Source organism: Lontra canadensis, unplaced genomic scaffold (assembly GCF_010015895.1).
Source record: "Lontra canadensis isolate GAN:19392208 unplaced genomic scaffold, GSC_riverotter_1.0 scaffold134, whole genome shotgun sequence".
NCBI classification, from domain to species: Eukaryota; Metazoa; Chordata; class Mammalia; order Carnivora; family Mustelidae; genus Lontra; species Lontra canadensis.
This window is the reverse complement of record NW_022631128.1, coordinates 2,488,500-2,507,624: the sequence shown is the minus strand read 5'-3', so window position 1 is coordinate 2,507,624 and position 19,125 is coordinate 2,488,500. Positions and strand designations below refer to the sequence as shown.

The following is a 19,125-nucleotide window of genomic DNA, read 5'->3' as shown; positions in this document are numbered from 1 at the left end:
TAGCGCCAAAAGGTGGCTTTAACCCCTCCCCTCCTCCAAATGAACTTCCAAGATAAACGGACACGAAATGCCAACACAAATACCCTAGCTCACCACTTCCAAGTCCCCCCTCCTCCGCTGCAGAGCCCTCCAGCCCTAGACTATTCCGTGGGAGGCCCTGTGGGCCATGCCTTCTGAGGCCTGGCTTGGGTCCAGGGCAAGAAGGCTGGGGAGCTCTCCCATATGGCGCTCTTGGGCTGCCTGCCCCTCACCTCTAGGCAGGGGGCGCCTTGGCCCAGGAGTGAGCACAGGGCCAGGGGCGGACCGTGCGGGGCGCGCTCCTCCCACGCCGGTGTCAGATTTACGGAACAGAGCTCCCAGGCCCGACGCGCGGTGGCCTGACGGCCGTGAGGATTCCATCGGCCTGACCCTTCCCGGCTTGACCCTGCCCGGGCGCGCCATGTTCGCGCGTGGGCCCCGGAGGCGCCGCTCCGGGCGCGCGGTGAGCGAGACTTGGGGCAGCGGTGGGAGTCAGGGATAAACTGAAGCCCGGGAGCAGGGAATCGGGATAACGAGGAGGCGCTCCATCGAGGGTCTGGGAATCCCCAACCCCAGATTCCCAGAACGGAGGGGCTGGGGCTGCTGGAAGCGTGCGGATTGAGGAAGGCGGAGGTCTGATGGCACCTGTTCCCTACTCACCTCTCTGCACACTTCTATCAGCACCCCAGGGACCTGGTGGGCTCCCTTCTCGTGTGAATTCTGGGAAGGGATTCTGAGGGCCAACAGACTGGATCCTGGGGTCCTGGACTGAACGAGGACCTCCTGAATTTCTGAGGAAAGGGACTTCCCCTGTACTTTGGCAGAAGGCGATCTTAGGGGTGAGGTCCCACACTCCTGGGGTGCCTGAATATTAAGGGTCCAGGGATTAGGATGTGGGGGAAGAGGGCTTCCAGGCTTCTACTTGAGCCAGGAGCTTTCTGACTTCCTAGATAGCAGCGTTGCTTTTCTTTTGGAGGGGGTCTTTCGGTGGGGTCTGGGTTTGGTGGTCCAGAGGAGTGAATACCCTAGGATGTGAAGGGTGAAGACCACGGCTTTTTGGGGTGCGGGTTATTCAATGGATCAGGGGCCTCCTGAGATCCTGAAGGAGGGTCTCCAGTTCCTTGGGTATGAAAGGGGGAAGCCAGGATTTAGGGGAGGGCTGTTGAGATTCAGAAAAGAGGGGAAGGGTTATTGTAGGGATCCCAAGTAAGGATGGGGCCTCAGATTCCTACCCTGTGGAACCGGAGTCCTGCTGGCCTCCTGGGCGGAGAAGGGGCCAAGGTGAGGCCTGGGAGGAGACACCCAAATTAGGGACTCTGTGCTCAGGTGGGGAGAGTATTCTGAGTTCGGGAGAGGTGTGCGAGGCCTGAAGAAGTCAGAGGCAGGTGGGAGGTATCCAAGGCTGGGTGAGGGGGAAGGGAATTCCCTGAAAAGGGGGTTTACGGGGAGGTGGTCTCAGATGCTCCGCCTTTACCTCAGTCGTGCCCTCCTCCCCCGCGCTGCGGGCGCTGTCCCAGCCTGCCCAGCGCTGCCCTGGTGGGACAGGCCCCAGCGTGCGGTCGCGGGAGTGGAGAGGCGGGCGTTGACTTCTCTCTCCCCGCCCCCGCGCCTCGCCGGGTCCCGCGTCTGTCCCCATCCACTTCAGCCTCCAGAGGCGGAGGACCCAGACCGCGGCCAGCCCTGCAACTCCTGCAGGGAGCAGTGCCCCGGCTTCCTGCTGCATGGATGGAGGTAGGTGACCATCAAGCGCCTCGCCTTTGTCAGGACCCCGCCGTCAGAGGAAACCCCTAGAAGCTTCCGCCATACCCCTAGGCTTGAGCCGCCGGGTCCACCAGAGCAACTCAGCTGGGGTGGAGCCTCACTCTCAGCTTCAGGGCCCCGCCCCCTGACTGGTTCCCAATTGTCCTGTTCCCAGGAAAGCCCCACCCGCTCCATAGCCCCGCCCCCAGACGGTTATCACAAGCCAGAGTCCCAACCCTAGGGAAATCCTCCGTCCCAAGGCGCTGAGCATCGTCCACTGACATCCAGCGCCTCTCAGGCTCAAAGTTCCTCTCGTGGACCCAGTGTCCTGTCCTCCCCCTGGAGCCCTGTACCCCAAACATCTCAAAATACCCCAGAGTCCACAGCTGGCACATCTACAGGCTCGGAGCCCCCACCCGCCCACAATTTCAGAGCCTCAGCACAGGCCAGAGCCCGCCTCTAGGGAAAGTTCCCCCACAACCTCCAAAGCCAGTCCCGAGGAGAAACCCCCCTGAATTTAAAACTCCAATCTCAGACTCAGAGCCCCGCCCCTATTCAGGCCCACTGCCAGGAAAGTCTGACCTGAGTCCCAGAGATAAAAGTCAGAGGAGGGCCTGCAGACCCTACAGCCCCGCCCCCAGCTCCCAGCCTTGCCCTCCTCTAGGGTCTCACCCACCGCAGCCCCTCCCCCAGGCCCAGAAGTCCTTGGATGGTGCTGATCTGCCTGTCCCTGCCCCTTAGTTGGACTTCCATGGGCTGCTCAGGGGTCTAAGGGAGACACCCCTTAATCACTGACCTCCATCCCGGTCCCCTCAGAAAGATCTGTCAGCACTGCAAATGCCCGAGGGAGGAGCACGCGGTGCACACGGTGCCTGTGGACCTGGAGCGCATCATGTGTCGGCTAATCTCAGACTTCCAGCGCCACTCCATCTCCGATGATGACTCAGGCTGTGCCTCGGAGGAGTATGCCTGGGTGCCCCCTGGTCTCAAGCCAGAGCAGGTGACCAGAGGCTGACACCCACTCTTCTTCTCCAGTAGATGCTTACACGCACACGCACACACAGCACACACATACACACACTCAGGTAGAATCCTATTTCTGGGACAACACGAGACCATGTGAATCCTTCTGACCCCCCTGCAATCTCACGGTGGTCATTCCCCCACAATTCTTGGCGAACACTGAATGATCACTGAGCAGGTTGGTCAGGGCCTGCTCACGCCACTCCTATTCTACCCCTTGACTCAGGTCTCATGCCAGCACTTCGTTCTCCACATTTCCATTAATGGATTCGCTCAACAAATAGTTATTGAGCACCTACTGCATGTCCCACTCTGTTCTGGGCACTGGGGCCACAGCAGTGGATAAGACATAAACAAAATATGTCTGCCCACATGGAGCTTAGAGTCTTAAAGTGAGCACCAGCCAGTAAACACACCTGGAAAAATATGTCAGATAGTTTAAGGGCTATGGAATTAAAAACAAAAAAGGCAGGGAAGGAGTGAAGGAGAGAAATCTTAGAATTGTAAATAGGGTGCCCGGGTCAGCCTCTATGAAAATATGATGTTTGGGCTTCCTGAAGGAGGTAAAGAAGTGCCATGCATATATCCATGGTTAGAGCTATCCAGGCAAAAGGAATAGCCAAGCAGAGGCCCTGAGGCAGGAGTGTGCTCGGCCCTGTGGAGCAGAGTGAGTGACTGGGAGAGGAAGTGGAAGTAAGGACAGAGGTGGGGAGGGAGACATGGGGAAGACTTTGACCTCTATTCTGAATGAAGGAGAAGCCACAAGAGGGTTGTGACCGGAGAAGGGATGTGGTTTGCCTTCGGATTAAACAGGCTCCCCCTCTGGCTACTGTGAGGAAAATGGGCTGTAGGTGTGAGGGTCGAGGCAGGGGGACCATGACTAATAACCATGTTGGCAGTGGAAGTAGTGAGTGGTGGTCAGATTCTGGATACGTTTTGAAAGCAGAGCTAAGAGGATTTGCTTGTGGGTGTGTGAGAGAGAGGAGTCAAAGATGACCTCAAGGAGGGATGGATTAACTGACAGGAGACAGGCCAAGGCAGAGCATAAGTTCGGTTTTGGCCATCTGGAGTTCTGAGATGCCCGTCAGAGATGTGAGTGGCCATGTGGCCTGGCACTCAAGGGAGGTGTCATAGGGCTGGAGGTATGGATTTGTGAAGCATGAGCCATGAAGTGGTATTTATAACCATGAGTTTGGATGTGATTCCCTAGGGAGCGAATGTAGAGAGAGGCAAGGGAACCATGGATGAGCCTGAGGCTCCTCCCACATTTTGGGGTTGGTTAGTTGAAGAAGAACCAAAAAGGGGACAGAGAAAGAACAGCCAATAAGGTAGGAGGAAACTGAGGACAGTGTTCTGGAAGCCAAGGGAACAAAGCATTTCCAGGAAAAGGGAGTGATCAGCTGTGTTCAGTGCTACTTATGGGTCCGGCTGGATGAGGACTGAGACCCGAAAAAGGATTTTGAAGGTGTGGACATCGTCAATGACCGGGACAGGAACAGCTTTGGAGGAGCGGCAGGGACGGAAGGGGCAGGGAAGCCCGACTGGAGTTGGGTCTGGAGACAGTGGGAGAGGAAGTGGAGGGGGCGAGTGCCCACAGCTCTTTTGAGGAACTCTGCTGTAAAAGAAAGAATGGGGGACAGCAGCTGGAGAGAAACGTGGGGTCAAGGCGTGAAGGAACTCATGGCATGTTTGGGAGGTGATGGAAATGATCTGTAGGAAGGAAAGGTGGAGAAGGTCAGTAGACAGCCCCTTCCAATGACTTTAACATTCTCCGAGAAGAAGGAGCCCACCATCCTGCTGCATCCCAGCTCACCCCTCGTCTCAATTGTTCTCTCCCGTCCCCCACATCCTCCCAGGTATACCAATTTTTCAGCTGCCTCCCAGAGGATAAGGTTCCCTACGTCAACAGTCCCGGGGAAAAATACAGGATCAAGCAGCTGCTGCACCAGCTGCCCCCACATGACAGTGAGGTGAGGAGCGAGAAGACAAGAAGGCCATGCCAGGTAGTGAGGGGGCAGGGCACAACCAGGGCAAATGCTAAGCAGCTGGAAAGAAACGCACAGGGTCAGGGGAGGAAAGGGAAGCCCATCCAATGTGAAAGGTGTGCACAGGCAGGGACAGGTGGGCCATTCCTCGGCCAAACCACAGCTGAGCCCTGGGAGAGGAGGTAAAGGGTGGAAATGTACGGCAGGAAGCACCCAGCTATACCAAAGCCTAGAGGTAAACTGAGTGTGGATAAATTCTGGAAGCGTGGGTGGGGCAGGCATGGTGGGAGGAGCCTGGAAGACCCTCCCACCCCAGGCACAGTACTGCACTGCGCTGGAGGAGGAGGAGAAGAAAGAGCTCAGAGCCTTCAGCCAGCAGCGGAAGCGGGAGAACCTGGGCCGTGGCACCGTGCGCATCTTCCCCGTGACCATCACTGGGGCCATCTGTGAGGAGGTGAGCCAGGGAGGGCCCCAGTGGGTGAGAGCAGTGCCTTTGCTCCAGGCCCTGGGAAGAGATGAAGCCTGCTGCTTCAGTCCTAGGGGTCGTCTCTCATGTCCCCTCTGGTGGATGGGGTCCTTTCCTCACATCCCACCGTTAGGCAGGGACCATGCCTTAAGCCTCCCTGGCCAGCAAGATCTGTCTGCAGGGCCCCCTGGTGGACAGGGCCTGTTCTCTCGAAGCTCACAGTTGACTGTGGTCTGTCTCTAAGGAGGCCCTAGTGGACCTTCTCTATTAGTTCCCTCTTCACAGTGGATGTGAGGAGTGGGCTGTCTCTCTGGTCCTCTTGTGGTTAAGACATGTCCTTAAGAACTGACCCACAGTGGTCTGGCCTGTCTATAGGGCCCAGTGGCAGGTAGAATTTGTCTTCAAGGCCCCTCCCAGCAGATGGAGCCTGACCCTAGATCCTCCTGTAAGGTTCTAAGGTGAGGTTTGTCGCTAAGATTCCCCCACTGGGCCTGGCCTCTCTCTCTCTCTCTCTTTTTAAGATTTTATTTATTTTAGAGAGAGTGACAACTAGAGAGAGAGATAATCGGGTTCCCCGCTGGGTAGGGAGCCCAGTATGGAACTCCATCCCAGGCCCGCCCGAGATCATGACCTGAGCTGAAACCAGATGCTTAACCAACTGAGCCACCTAGGTGCCCCCTGGCCTGTCTCTTTGATTTCCCCAGCTCCCTAAGGACAAGACTTGCCTTTAAGGCCACCCACAATTAGAAGGGCCAGTCTCTGTGGGCTTCCCCCCAGCAGTCATGTCAGCCTCTAGGGGACCCCACCCCCACCCCGTGTAAGCAGGGCCCCATCTAAAAGTTACCCCATGGGTGGAGCCAGTCACAGAGGTTGGCCAGGGGCAGGCCCAAGTGTGACAGGCCTCGGCAGACCCCCATCTGGTCTGTCGGTGGCAGTGTCTCTCTGTCATCTGGCAGTGCGGGAAGCAGATCGGAGGTGGCGACATCGCTGTGTTTGCCAGCCGAGCAGGCCTGGGTGCCTGCTGGCACCCACAGTGTTTCGTGTGCTCCACATGCCGTGAGCTGCTGGTGGACCTCATCTACTTCTACCATGCCGGCAAAGTCTACTGCGGCCGCCACCACGCAGAGCGCCTGCGCCCGCGTTGCCAAGCCTGTGACGAGGTTCACGCCTGTCCAGCCCGGGGTGGGAGTGGAGGGTGAGCAGGGCCAGGGGAAGGCCCTTCTGATGGCCAAGGTGGCCCGTGTCCCTCTCCCCCCTCCCCTCCCCCCCAGATCATCTTCTCCCCTGAGTGCACCGAGGCCGAGGGCCGGCACTGGCACATGGGGCACTTCTGCTGCTTCGAGTGCGAAGCCTCGCTGGGAGGGCAGCGCTATGTCATGCGTCAGAGCCGCCCCCACTGCTGCGCCTGCTACGAGGCCCGCCACGCTGAGTACTGTGATGGCTGTGGGGAGCACATTGGTGGGTGAATAGGAAAAGGGACGGGGCGACACATGGAAAGCCGGGCCGTAGCACCACCCCACCAGGCTCCTCCGTTATAGTCCATATTTGCGGTCCAGTGCCCGCACCATAGCCCTCCACCCTTTACTGCAAGTCCCTCACCAGTATCCCCCATCATGCTGGACTTATGATACCCCACCTGTTTGACCCTAGGCACCACTGCGCATCTATGCCCACTTCCAGGGTTCCAATTCCCAGCCCCCCTAGCCCCCTGGGGCCACCCTCTTACTCCTTCAGTGGAGGCCCAACTCCCCCAGACTCTCCATAGTCTCTAAAATCTCCATCAGTGTAGGTACAGTCCTACCTCCTGAGCTGCACCCTTCCCTCTAAGACCCACTCCTTTCCCACCAAGGCCCTGCCCTACCTTCTAAGCCCTGCCCCCCCAACTTTCCTTCAGGTCCACCTTTTACACTCCATCCACCTGACCCACATCTCAAGAGTCCAATGCCCACCCCCAGTCTGGGAGGGGGCACCCTGGGAAAGAAAGAGAAGGAGAAGAGGAGACATCAGCTGGTTTCACAGAGAGAAAGGATGAAGAAACTTAGAGTGAAGCCCAAACCTCAGTTTCTCTTCTTCCTCCAGAAAAGAGCCCCATTCTGGAGAGTTGGGAGGGAGGGCGTCTTGGGGTACCCTGCCTCTTCCCAAGATGGGCCCCATTCAGGACAGGCAAGGGCTATGCCTGCTGGCTCTGCCTCAGTTTCCCCCCTCTCTTCCATCCCCGCAGGCCTGGACCAGGGTCAGATGGCTTATGAGGGCCAGCACTGGCACGCCTCAGACCGCTGCTTCTGCTGTAGTCGCTGTGGGCGAGCTCTCCTGGGCCGCCCCTTCCTGCCACGCCGTGGCCTGATCTTCTGCTCGAGAGCCTGCAGCCTGGGGTCCGAGCCCACAGCTTCCGGGACGGGCCGCCGGAGCTGGAGCGCGGGCACAGTCTCCACACCTCTCGCAGCATCCACCGCCTCTTTTTCCACTGCGGAGGCATCGGAGACCGCCACCAAAGGGACCAGCTCGGAGCCAGAGCCCGGTGAGCTAACCCTGGGGCACGCCTAGCCTCTCCAAGTCCCCGCCCCCACCTCAAGCCAGACCCCTCCCCTTGGCTGGCCCAGACCCTTCTCAGGCGGTATCCCTGGCCTCGCCCCCACCTCCATCCAGGCTGCATCCCCAAACCGTGCTAGGACTAGTCTCCAGCCCACACTACCCCTTGTGAACCCTGGCTCCGCCCCTCTCTGTTACAAGGCCCGTCCCCTAGCCTCAATTTGTTCCTTCTTGAACCCAAGTTCTTCCTCCTTTCCTCTAAACCCCTCACCTTCCTCCCTCCGTGCCCAGGTCCCACCCCCCATTCTATGGCTAACTTGGTCGACTTTAGTCAATGTCACCACCCCCTTACATCAGAAGCCACGCTTCTATTCCCTCCACCCAGAGTCTGCTCCAAACTTCACATTTCCCAAACTCCCCCCACCTCGCTGCCGCCCTCCAACTGCTGCTCCCACTTTCCCAGTCCTGACGGGGTAAGGTGGAGAGAAGTCCCTTCTACCGGCCTCCCCTCAGAGGCCAGATAACAGGGAGTTGCTCCATCTCTCATTCTAGTTGCAGGCCCTGAGGAGCCCACCCACTTTCTGAGAGGGGCCCCCCACCGCCACTCCATGCCAGAGCTGGGGCTCCGCAGCCCCCCAGAGCCGCCCCCAGGACTCCCCAGCCAGCCTGATCCGAGCCCAGAAGATGGTGCCTTTGGTCGCCAGAGCACCCCTCGTGTCAGCTTCCGTGATCCTTTGGTGTCTGAGGGAGGCCCTCGGCGGACCCTGAGTGCACCCCCAGCACAACGTCGCAGGCCTCGTAGTCCCCCACCCAGAGGCCCCACCCATCACCGCCGCCGCCACCACCACCACCACCATCATCATCATCATCATCACCGCCGCCACTCAGGCAGACATCGCCACCACCAGTGTGATTTGGGATCAGGGTCGGACTCAGGATCTTGCTCCAGCTCACCTTCTAGCCCCAGCTCTGAGTCCTCAGAGGAGGATGGCTTCTTCCTAGGGGAACGCATCCCCCTGCCCCCGCATCTTTGCAGGCCCAGGCCTGCTCAGGACAATGCAACTGGAACCCCCAAATCCCCATCTCCACAGCTCCCCAGGAGCTCTCGCCCAGGGATGCCTCGCCAGGCCAGAGACAAGAACTGCATCGTGGCCTGAAGGCAGTGTAGTTCTGGAGAGTTCTGTTCTCCCGTCAGTGGAGATGATCCCATCTCCCAGCCCAAGCCATACGTCCCCTTCCTCCTTCATCTGTTTGTGTTAATGAAGTAATTTAATATTTGCCATAAAACAGGCCTGGCTTCTTTACCTCCTTGCTCCAGCTGTCCCCTCCCCAATTTTCCCCCTCCTGATGCTTGAGATTTATCCACATTTGACCAAAGGATTAATTTATTCATTATCATATATTGTAACAATCTGTTTATTTACCCCCCCCCACAGAACCACCCCCCGCACAGAGGAGTTTATTTGGTGTGGGTCACAACCTAGGGCCTAGAATCTGAAATCTGGGCCCCCCCTCCTGCCCTCATTTTGTGGCTTCAGTGGGTGCATAGTCCAGGCAGAACAAGTGTATCCTCCTGGGTGCTGCAGAAGGAAGGGAGACACAGGCACACCCATAAAGGTGGCCACACCCAGGAGGGACTGGCAGGTAGGAAGACAGATTCTCCCAACAAAGGCACTTGTACTTCAGTAAGAGGCTGGGAGTTGGCTGGGAGTGTTGTTGGGGCAGGGAGGAGTTATTCAAAGGAAGTGTTATTTGCAGGCTTCAGAGAGAAATGAAGGGAGTTCACCTACACCGGGCCATCTGCAGGGTCTGCAAGTGAGGAAAAGAGAGGAAAGCATTGGTAGGATCCTATGCCCATTTCCAGACAAGGAATACTGAAGCTTACGGTACTCATGGGCACTAAAGCCATCAGTACCAATAAGGGGGCATTCGTGCCTGTGGGAGACCCCCTTTCCTACTCAAACCCCCAGCAACACTCCCCCCACTAACACACGCACTTACCAGTAGGGGCTGCTATATGTCTTTGCTGCCGCAAGGGGAAGGTGATGTAGGCATCATAGCCAAAGAGGCTTGTGGCGAGTAGGCCCAGTACCTGAGGGTGGGGATGGGTGCAAGGGAGGCTGGATTAGGTTCGTCAGCCTACTCCGCCTCTTGCTTCCTTGTATCTACCACCTCCAATGACTGCTCCCATGCAGGGATGGTGACTAAAACCCCAGATCAGGAAGCCAGAGAGCCCCAGGGACAAGCCAGGAGACGGGAATCTACCCCATCCTCCCTCCTCCTAGAACCTCCCAACACAGGGTAACCACACAGCGGCCCCACATGTCAGTGGCACCATGCACATGGTACATTCAAGACAAAGTTCTAGTGGATGGCAGTCTCATGTGTTGACAAAGGGGTCACCTCTTTGTGCTTTCCACAGAGGTCCCTGTGTTGGACAAGGCACAGCCTTTCATGGAAAATGATGATCTCGGGAGGACAACCAGAGCATGGGCCAGACCTTCCTGCAGGCTCTAAGGACAAGTGTGACCTGCTATGGGCCACATACTTTCTCCCAAAAGCAGAAGCAGAACTGGGCCCTGGATTCTCAAACCCCTATCTTTGCCTTGGAGCTGCCTCTGTGGCTTTTACCCCTGCGATGATTTTGGAGTGGTTTCCTCCCTCAACAAGGACAACAATGGAGGTGATCAGGTAGAGGATGGCCGCTATGAGGGTTCGGAAGAAGTCCTGTGAGGCGTGGGGAGAAGAGGGGAATTCAGCATCCAGCGGTCCCAGGACCATCCCAACTGCCCCGGCGCCCCTCCCTAGTCCCACCCCTTTCTCACACTCCAAGGCCAGTTGATGATCTGTATCTTCGTGTGCAGGTCGCACATGTAGATGACAAAGAAGATAGCAGCAAGGATCATCTCGACCACCGACAGGGAGGAGTATCCTGGCGTGGAGGCACTGAAGCAGATCAGAATCACGAGGCACAATATCTGGAAGGATGACAGGGGAAAGGGGACAACCCCCCCCCCCAATCAGCATCCAGGGCTGAGGGGATTTGGCTTAAATTGGAGGTCTCAAACTCCGACGATGCCTACCAGGGCTGGAAAGATGACAAATACTAATAGCTAAAGGTTTACTTTGTGCTCACTGTCCCAAAAGTTGTTCTAGGGGCTGTACAAGTAGGAATTTACTTAATCATCATGACAACCCCATGAGCTGGGTACTGTTATTAGTATCTTTATTTTATAGATGAGAAAACTGAGGCACTGAGAGGTTAAGTGACTTGCCCCGTAGGGGCACCTAGGAAAGGGTAGAGCTGGGTGCCTCGGTCCCCCGCCTTTTCCCTTCCAGCATAGGGGCGGGCTGCAGGGAGTGGTGCTGCCAGGTGTTTGGTGAGCACTGCGGGCGCCAGCTACAGGGCCTTGACAGGGGCGGGGCCTGCGGTTCCCTCGGCAACCCCTTTGGGAACCGGTAAGAGTGACATCGGAGGGGCAGGACTCTGTTAAAGGCGTCGCACCGCTTTTACAAGTGAATCAAAGTGGCTCCCACTTTCAGGAAGCCAAGGGTGGGAAACCCAGGCTCCCCGAGCGGCCCGAAGAGCTAAGGACATCCTCCCGACCACAGAAGGGCGAGGAAGAACTGGTAAAGGGCGGACCGCCCTACACCGTAGGACCAGGGCTCAGGGCCCCACCCCAACAGGCCCCGCCTCTGGGCGCGCAGCCAGCCCGCCTGCCAGTGCCCAGGCCGCGCCACGCCCTGCCACGAGAGGCCCCCCCCCGCCCGCCTCCTAGCCCCCTGGGATCCCTCCGAGGAGCCCACCGATGTGTCCACGCGCTCTCCCTCCACAAGGCCCCCCCATAGGCGCTATGGTCCCCTTGCGGCACCCCGTAGCCAGCAGCTCCTGACCACCTTCTCCAATCCCCACTGCTTCGCCCCGAGCCCCTGGATTCGGGCCTCCACCACCAACCCACCCTCCCGCGCCCCACTGCGGAGCGCCTCCAGGCCCGCGTCTGCCTCACCCGGGGCCTCCGGGCTCCGCGTGGTCCAGCCACTCCACCCTGCCTTTGCCCACCCGCCTGTCCCGGGACGCTCACAATCTCAGCAAACAGGAGAATTCCCTTTCGGGTGCGCGAAAAGTTGGTGCAGGCGGCCCAGCAGCCGGGGGCCGAGAGGCGCTCGGAATCCGCCATGGGGTGGGCCGGAGTCCCTAGGGGCGCGGAGTATCTACTCGCTTTCTGGCGGATTTCGGGACGCTGCACTACCCTGCCGTCTTGCCCGCCGTCTGGCTGGGAAGGGGGCCCCCGGGGCGAAGGAGGGAGTGAATCACCTCGCAGAGCAGAAGCGGGCGGGGCCGGAGGGGGCCGGGCCAGGTGGCTGCCGCCCCGGAAGCCCCTTTGCCCCGCCTGCCAAGGATACTCCCCGCTGGGTGCGTAGCCCCCAGGGCGCCCCACCTCCGGGGGCGCCAGCCTTTGAGGCTTGGCAGTTCGGGGTACCATGTGCGGTAATGGCGGGACCTTTTGCGCTTTCGGAATAGGAATGCTTTCGGTGTTGCCTCAATTCAGAACCTCGGGGATCTGGTTTTGGGGAAGCACATGACTCAGTTTCCTTAGCTGTAAAAATGGCTGAGGCCATGGTTAAACCCAGGCATGTTTCCAGAATTCTGAATATTTCGGATCTTAGAAAGTTGTGTATTTCTTAACACTCTCAGCGAGGTCTGGGGCAGCCCCGTTTTAAAATAATAATAATAGTAATAAAAAGCCTTAATATTTATTCAAGTAAAGGGGTGGAAATCGTTCACAATAAGTGGGATAAGCCAGAACTGAAAATTGTCCCTCATTAAGTCAGGTTAGGTTTTGTAACCAAGTGGTGCTCAATACACGGGAAAGCTATTTCCAGGGCTTTGGGGACTTCAAATTTCGGGTAAAGGATCATGGTTGGTGGAATAAACCCCTTAGCAGTGATGGAAATGAGACTGCACTAGCGCACAGGCTAAGAGAGAATAGGGCTTGGTGAGCATCAAACTGCTCAGTACATGGGGACAGACATTATTAACGGTGTCACAACCCAGAGGCTCTCAGTTCTGCAATCCTAGGGAGGCCCTGGCCCCAAGTGCTGGGCCTCTGTTTCCTGGTTCTCAGAAGAGAGCCACCAGCACAGCCCTAGATGAAGAATGGGGAAGGAGCCCAGGTTTCTTTAGTGCTGGAAGCTTGGCAAGGTGAGAGGAAGGTTCCTGGGGTCCCGGTCGTGGTGACAAAGCTGATGACATTTGAAGTGTGTTATCTATCCTACCTGAGCTATTTCTCCTGACTCAGCCTTGATTTCTGCATCTGAGACAGGAATCTGGTCACAGGAATCAGGATCTCCCTGGAGATATGCTGAGGATCACATTCTCTAGACTGAATGTTGGTTTTATTCTCATCCCATTTGAGGGAAGAGTTGTGGCTGGAAGGCCAGGACAGTTAGACCCAAGGGTCTGCCTGCACACATCCCCCAACCTGGGGTGCCTCAAAACCAAGAAAGGGGCACCCTACTATCAGCCCAGGTTGCTGAGAGTGGTTGGGTGGTAGAAGGAATGAAGCACACTTTTCCCCAGACTGAGTGTGTGTTTTCCAACTCTGTGAGGACATATCTGAGTTTCTAGAACAAAACAAACTCTGCTCCACTTCAGGGCCTTTGCACTTGCTGTTCCCATGGCTGCCAGTGCCCTTCTCCAAGCTCTTCATACATTTATTTGGCTTTTGGTCAATCAGGTCCTAGCTCAAAGGTTGTCTTCAAAGAGACCAGCAGCCCACCATCGTTATTTCCACCAACATAACCTCCTTTTGCCATCTTTATAACTCTGACCTCTCTCTGAAGTTACCTTTAATTTATTCCTTTTCTTTTCTTTCCTTTGCCTTTTCTTTTTCAACCTAGGTTTACACAAAGTTAGAAATCTTTATGTTTTGTTTCACCAGCATCTCCCCAGTGCCTATACAGTGCAAAGTAAACAACTGGGGCTCAATTATTACTTGATTAAAAGGGCCGGCTCAGGAATCCGGCCTTGATTAAATCTCGCTTCAACCCCCTCCCTAGAGCCATTTATACTATCTGGGCCTCAATTCCCTCCCCCATGAAATGGACATATCAGGATTGTTGAGCAGATGTGTAAGTAGATGAAAATAGATAGTGCAAGTAGAGCCAGTAGCAGGAATAAGGCTAAGTAAATGGTGGCTGGGGTTACTATTATTAGTCTCCCGGGTGTGACTGTGTTGATAGGACTGAAGCTCCTTCACTTCCCTAGAGCCACACCTCCACTAGGCTCTGAGTCAAGGGTAGCTGGAAACCCCATCGCACTTCCCCACAATGTCCACAGTGCTGACCGTTGAAGCATTCACCAGCTCCCAGCCTGGCTATGAGGTCCCCCTCTCCTTCCAGCATCAGCCTAGAAATTCACACGCCTGTCTTTTAATTTGCCTCCCCTCTCCGGTGGGAGTTGCCCATTCCCACCTGACCACAGCTTCCTTCATTGGTGGTGGGAGGGGTCAAGTGCTTAGGGTGTGGTGACAAGCGGAGGTGACTAGACATTTCTTGCCTCGGCCAGCGCTGGCTTTGGGGCTATCCCGTAGGAGTCCCGCTGGCCACATAAGCCCTGCCTTCAGGGCTCTGCTCCCAGGATGGAGGAAACTCTGGCCTCTTCCAGGACCAGGAACGCCCAGCATGTGGCATGTGCACACAAGCCAGGCGCTGTTCGTCACCATGTATGGAAGAGGGGGCGCGGCTGAGAGGTTCTAACAGCCTTTTTTTAGTGCAGCGCTGACTCACACCTTCCCGGCTCCTCCCCAAAGGGGGCTCCAGGGCCCCAGCCCGTGCCCTAAGGGTGGCAGTCTACGTGCCAGCGAGAGCCAGCCGACCAGGCCGGAAGTGAGAGACCACAGGCTCCCGGTGAAGGAAGCCACCCTGGTTCTAGCCTTGCTATCGGGCCATCAGGGCGATTCCTGATCGGGGCTGTGGGTATTCAGGCGCACTCCCGCTACAACGGCCCACCTCTGCATTCGCCATGCCGGGTGCAAAGATTATCTGTGAGCCCCGCACACCTGTCAGAAAGTGAAATGAATGAACACGGAGAGAAGCAGGAGCCGGCGAAGAAAAACCGAGTGGGGAGAAAGCACGCCAGGCTGAGGATCAGCACAGGCAGACCCCACTAGAGACACGGGTGAAACAGCGTGAAGTAAGCTTTTTAATGGTTACAGGAAGAGGCCCTGCTTGGAACCAGATCGACCCACCTTCTCCTCTGCGGGGTGAACGCAGGAGCCCCACCCGGCCTACAGCACCCGGCAAGTCAAGACTGGGTCGAACCATTTTATTACCTCCCCCGCTCGAAACCAGAAGCGCAGGGCCGGCCCGTCCGGAGGGCTGTACCACTGACACTGTGAGGGAAGCGCGGGATGGTCCGGGGCGCAGCCGGAGTGGGGATGGGACGAGACCGAGTGTGCGCTCTCCCAGCGATGCTAGCGTGCGGTCGGTGGAGTACACCGGATCCAGGTCCGGCAGTACCAAGTGAGCATCGGGCCGTCCCATAAGTGCTCAGTGCCTCCGCCTTCCAGCGGCCATCTCGAGAGCAAGCTGCGGCGCCCTGGGGATCCCTAGGGCCCGCGAAAGCCGTTCCTCACTCGGCACCAGCCAGGGTCCCGGGGAACCCGGGGTTCGGTTGTTAGGGTCGTCTGTGCAGCGCTGAGGAGGAGGAACCGCAGAACAGTCGGCCAGCGGCTCTGGGCTAGGTTCAGGGCTGCCCCGACCGTGCGGAAGTGGAGAAGCACTGACGGTGTGAGACCTCATCACCTCTGGTCCACCAGGATCTGGGCTGCGATCAGGGGATGGCAGACCTGCGGGTTGGATTGGGGGATAGGATGGGGAATGGAAAACCGAGCCCCCTGGCTGAGGGGGGCCGGCAGACTCCAGGGCCTGCAGGAGACAGGGACCCCTCCTTAGAGAAATCTCCCTTTGAGGCTGGACAAACCATTCAGGAACCGTTACCACCCCCTCAAGACTCGCCCCACCTCCAACGCCTCTTGTCCTGAGACCTCTCCCCAGCTGGATCCAGAACATGCCCCGCAAATACTTTACCACAATCCCAAAGGAAATCAAACCCTGACCTTGACCTCGATATGCTAAACCCCTCCCATCTAGGACCCCAGACTATCCCCTTCCTTAACCCACCTCCCTCAACACCCAGCTGTTGGCATATGGACCCCTCAGCCTTGGAAATAGACCCCCCTCAACCTCCGGATCCCCATCCCATCCTCTCCCTCCTGAGACCCACTCCACCTTTTCATGCGAGAACAACTCTTCCTTCTAAACACCTGCTTTTACCCCAGACCCTTCCCCCATTCTCCTCTCCTAGTACCTCAAAAACCTCCCCTCTAAAATCTACTTTTATTCCTATTCTGGGACCCTGCTCTTCCCCAACATGGATCGTGCTTTTGAGAATATCATGACACCTCACAGACACTAAACTCTGACCTCCTCCCCACAGAGACCACCACCACCTCCCACCCTGGACCCTAGTCTCTCCATGTTGCGAGCCTCTCCTTCCCCTCACAGCTCTCTGAACCCTCTCCCTTGGGAAACCCACCATCTCCTTTCTGGGGCCCTCCCATCCCTTCAGGCTTGTCAGGGTGGGTTTCAAGGGGCCTGCTTAGTACAAGACAGAGACGGGGGCCGCCTGTGCGAATGCGCTCCACCACTTGGGCATGGGTGAGGCCCCGAGTTGATTCTCCGTTGATGTGGAGCACGAGGTCCCCAGCCTACAAGAGTGCAAGGAGAGGGGTATTGTAGAATGAGCAGATAGGGAGCACCGCGACAAAGGGCGAGGATTGGGCGAGCACTGTTGAGTGGAGGACGTCTTATACCTCACCTGCAAGCGACCACAGCGCTGTGCTGGCCCGTTTCTCAGCAGCCCACGCACCGCCAGAGGAGCATCCCCCGATGAATCTCGGCCTCCGCTTAATGTGAGGCCAAAGCCCGTGGAATCTCGAACCAGTTCCACGCAGAACCGTCCAGAGGTCTGGAGAGGCTTCGAAGCAGAACATGCCTTAGCCTGGGTCACTTGTGGCGGTGCAGTACCTGTACCCAAGGTCACTGACCGATGATGCTGGAGTAAAAACACAAGCATACGTACATTGCCAGTCTCAAAGCGGGTGGCATTCAATAAAAGGGAGAGGTGGTACCTGCGGCCGGTGTTCCACGAAAGTGGGATTAGGCAGGCGACTGTCTGTAACCTCTATGTCTGCAGAGTCCAGCACACTAACGGCTGGAAGATGAAAAAGGCAGTCAGCGGGGGACTCCAGGGAAACCACTTAGGACGTGCCCCCAGATTTAACGTTCTAGCTTCACCTCATTTCCTTACCTCTAGAATGCAAACTGGCACGCCCACCTATTTAACTGAGCTCAACCCACATGAGTAACTGACCTCAGGTAGACTTCTAAGTAATAATCCTGGGCTCTGCTATTTGAATACACCTCTAGACCTTCCTATAGTCCTCCAATAACGCAGAGATCCTGTTCCTCATATTACACCCTTAGGCACACCCTGGGGGGTGCAACTCCAAGACTGGACTCCTAAACTTTTCAGGCTCCGCCCCCTAACTGGCCTATAAATTTCAATCCATTCCTGACACTTCGATCCCTCCCCTTGGCATTTGTAGGCTCTACCTCCTGGAGTGGATTTTTTTTTCCAGACCCGCCCCTCAGCCAACTGCCCGCCCCCAAAACTCTTCAGGCCCCACCTCCTCAGAAATGCCATACAAAGGCCCCCTGACAGGGATAACCATCCAGCCGTGCACCCGCAACTAGCCAATGCAACATTAATCTATCAAAATAGCTTTTCCAAGATCACCTCGTGGAGGAATATTCTAGGATAACGCCAAGGCTCCGCCCCTCGAAGCGCCCTCCGAGCCCCGCCCCGCCACCCACTGGCCCCACCCAGAGAAGTAACAAGCAATCCCGGGTCCGCCACTACTGAATCCGGCCCCACTCACACCCCGCCCCACGCAACGCACCAGCCTTGGGGCGCAGGCGCAATGTGGCGCCCGTCCTGCGTACCAGCGCCGCTACGTCGGCCGCAGCTCTGGCCGCCAGGGGGCGCGCGTTCAGCCGCTCCAGGAGCTGCCGGGCTCTGGGGCCAGCCCGCTGGGGAAGGTCCCGGCCTGCGCGGGTGGAAAGAGGAGGTCAGCACCTGCCCTAGCCTCGGCGCACCACCTCGCTCCCCGACGTCGGAAGACCCAGAATGCCCCTCAAGACCTTCGGAACCCCCCGACCACTCCCTGGATAGTTCCGCAGGCCCCTCTCAACTCCCGCGACCCCCCACCATCGCGGGCATGCCCCCGGACCCCCGCCCGCACCCACGATATCCCTGGAGAGAGCTAGCTGACCGAAATATTTCTGGACACGTCCCAGCACCCTGGGACTATCTCTAAAGGTCTCCAGCTGCCCCTTCGTAGCCCCAGATTCCAAACTCTTCCCGCACAGGAGCGAGAGGGACCCCGGTTCCCCCAGATGTCCCGACAGAAGACGGTCTGCCCCAGCTGTGGCTCCGGCACCCCCGAGTCCCCTTCCAGATCTCCTAGGCAACCCTGATGGCCCACGTAGCCCCAACTGCCGCTCCATTTATCCCCGGAGGCCCCCGCCTAACCCCCCGCAATTCACTACGGACCCTGAGTGGCCAGGCGTCCCCAGTGACCCCGGGCAGACCCCTCTGGCACATCTCCCCGGAGACTTCTGAGAGCCCCCGGGTCTGGCGCGCAGCCCCGCGGTGCGGTGCGGTGCGGTGCGGGTGCGGGTCGGGGACCTGGAGCCCAGCCCCGGCCACCCGGCACCCGCCCGCCACTAGGGCGCCAGGGCTGCTTTGTTTACCACCTGTCGGAAGGAAAAGGTGAGGAGCCGACAGGCGGTACATGGGGTGTCAGGGACGCGCCCAGTCCCTCCCCACCCAACCCCCGTACCTCCTCTGCTCCCCCTAGGGTCCGTGGCGCCCCTCGCGCGCGGCTCCATGACCCGAAGTCCGCCGGCTGGACGCAAGGCCGCCAGCGACGCGTTTGGAGCGCCTGGGCGCGCTCACCTGGCGGCCCGCCCAGGCCTGGATGCGGCTGAGGCCGCCCGGTCCCGTGCCTGGCGCCCCGACCCGCGCGCTGACCTACCTGGCCGCCGGCGAGGAGGCTTGGCTGCGGGAGCCAGCGCGAGCTCTGGGCCTCGCTCTGCCTCAGGCGCTGCCTCGGTGAGCCCCGGAGCCTGCGCTGGGCTCCTTCTTCCACCCAGGAGGGGTTGTTAGTCCACGAGCGAGAAGAGGAGGGGAAGTCGAGGCCCAGAGAAGTTAAGGGCCCCGCCTGAGCTCTGACAACT

At 58.0% G+C, this 19,125-nt stretch overlaps 3 protein-coding genes across 5 annotated transcripts; 1 reads left to right on the top strand and 2 right to left on the bottom strand.

The window, feature by feature from the left end:
* Positions 1-341: 341 nt before the first annotated feature.
* On the top strand, positions 342-9,159 carry PRICKLE3 (prickle planar cell polarity protein 3). 3 transcript variants are annotated; one of them, XM_032842899.1, is made up of 9 exons: positions 342-481; positions 1,664-1,749; positions 2,575-2,758; positions 4,638-4,751; positions 5,083-5,220; positions 6,189-6,392; positions 6,504-6,690; positions 7,454-7,750; positions 8,314-9,159. In XM_032842899.1, the coding sequence occupies exons 1-9, from the start codon at positions 440-442 to the stop codon at positions 8,916-8,918; spliced, it is 1,857 nt and encodes a 618-aa protein (XP_032698790.1). In that variant the 5' UTR covers positions 342-439; the 3' UTR covers positions 8,919-9,159. The 3 variants fall into 3 exon arrangements, with proteins under 3 accessions (XP_032698790.1, XP_032698792.1, XP_032698791.1); XM_032842901.1 differs by lacking the exon at positions 8,314-9,159 and adding an exon at positions 7,127-7,275 and having other exon boundaries at positions 346-481; positions 7,454-7,668; XM_032842900.1 differs by lacking the exon at positions 342-481 and adding an exon at positions 781-857.
* Positions 9,160-9,189: 30 nt separating this feature from the next.
* Positions 9,190-12,090, bottom strand: PLP2 (proteolipid protein 2). Its single transcript, XM_032842902.1, has 5 exons — positions 11,844-12,090; positions 10,587-10,739; positions 10,393-10,488; positions 9,763-9,853; positions 9,190-9,570 (listed from the first exon to the last, which is right to left on the bottom strand). The coding sequence occupies exons 1-5, from the start codon at positions 11,937-11,939 to the stop codon at positions 9,548-9,550; spliced, it is 459 nt and encodes a 152-aa protein (XP_032698793.1). The 5' UTR covers positions 11,940-12,090; the 3' UTR covers positions 9,190-9,547.
* A 2,753-nt stretch (positions 12,091-14,843) lies between these two features.
* MAGIX (MAGI family member, X-linked) lies at positions 14,844-18,896 on the bottom strand. The gene is made up of 6 exons (XM_032842977.1): positions 18,729-18,896; positions 17,787-17,933; positions 16,956-17,038; positions 16,643-16,879; positions 16,361-16,532; positions 14,844-15,611 (listed from the first exon to the last, which is right to left on the bottom strand). Exons 1-6 carry the CDS (start codon positions 18,775-18,777, stop codon positions 15,313-15,315), a joined length of 987 nt encoding a protein of 328 aa, XP_032698868.1. The 5' UTR covers positions 18,778-18,896; the 3' UTR covers positions 14,844-15,312.
* Between the last annotated feature and the right edge of the window lie 229 nt (positions 18,897-19,125).

Excerpts from the sequence above, each read along its gene's own strand:
- PRICKLE3 (XM_032842899.1), top strand. The coding sequence starts at position 440 with ATGTTCGCGCGTGGGCCCCGGAGGCGCCGCTCCGGGCGCGCG. Across the intron at positions 1,750-2,574 it reads TTCCTGCTGCATGGATGGAG|AAAGATCTGTCAGCACTGCA; the intron begins GTAGGTGACCAT and ends CGGTCCCCTCAG. Across the intron at positions 2,759-4,637 it reads CTGGTCTCAAGCCAGAGCAG|GTATACCAATTTTTCAGCTG; the intron begins GTGACCAGAGGC and ends ACATCCTCCCAG.
- PLP2 (XM_032842902.1), bottom strand. The coding sequence starts at position 11,939 with ATGGCGGATTCCGAGCGCCTCTCGGCCCCCGGCTGCTGGGCCGCCTGC. Across the intron at positions 10,740-11,843 it reads TTCTCCTGTTTGCTGAGATT|ATATTGTGCCTCGTGATTCT; the intron begins GTGAGCGTCCCG and ends TCATCCTTCCAG. Across the intron at positions 9,571-9,762 it reads ACATATAGCAGCCCCTACTG|ACCCTGCAGATGGCCCGGTG; the intron begins GTAAGTGCGTGT and ends CCTCACTTGCAG.
- MAGIX (XM_032842977.1), bottom strand. The coding sequence starts at position 18,777 with ATGGAGCCGCGCGCGAGGGGCGCCACGGACCCTAGGGGGAGCAGAGGA. Across the intron at positions 17,934-18,728 it reads CCCTAGGGGGAGCAGAGGAG|GCCGGGACCTTCCCCAGCGG; the intron begins GTACGGGGGTTG and ends CCACCCGCGCAG. Across the intron at positions 15,612-16,360 it reads AGGGCCCCAGAAAGGAGATG|GTCTGCCATCCCCTGATCGC; the intron begins GTGGGTTTCCCA and ends TCCAACCCGCAG.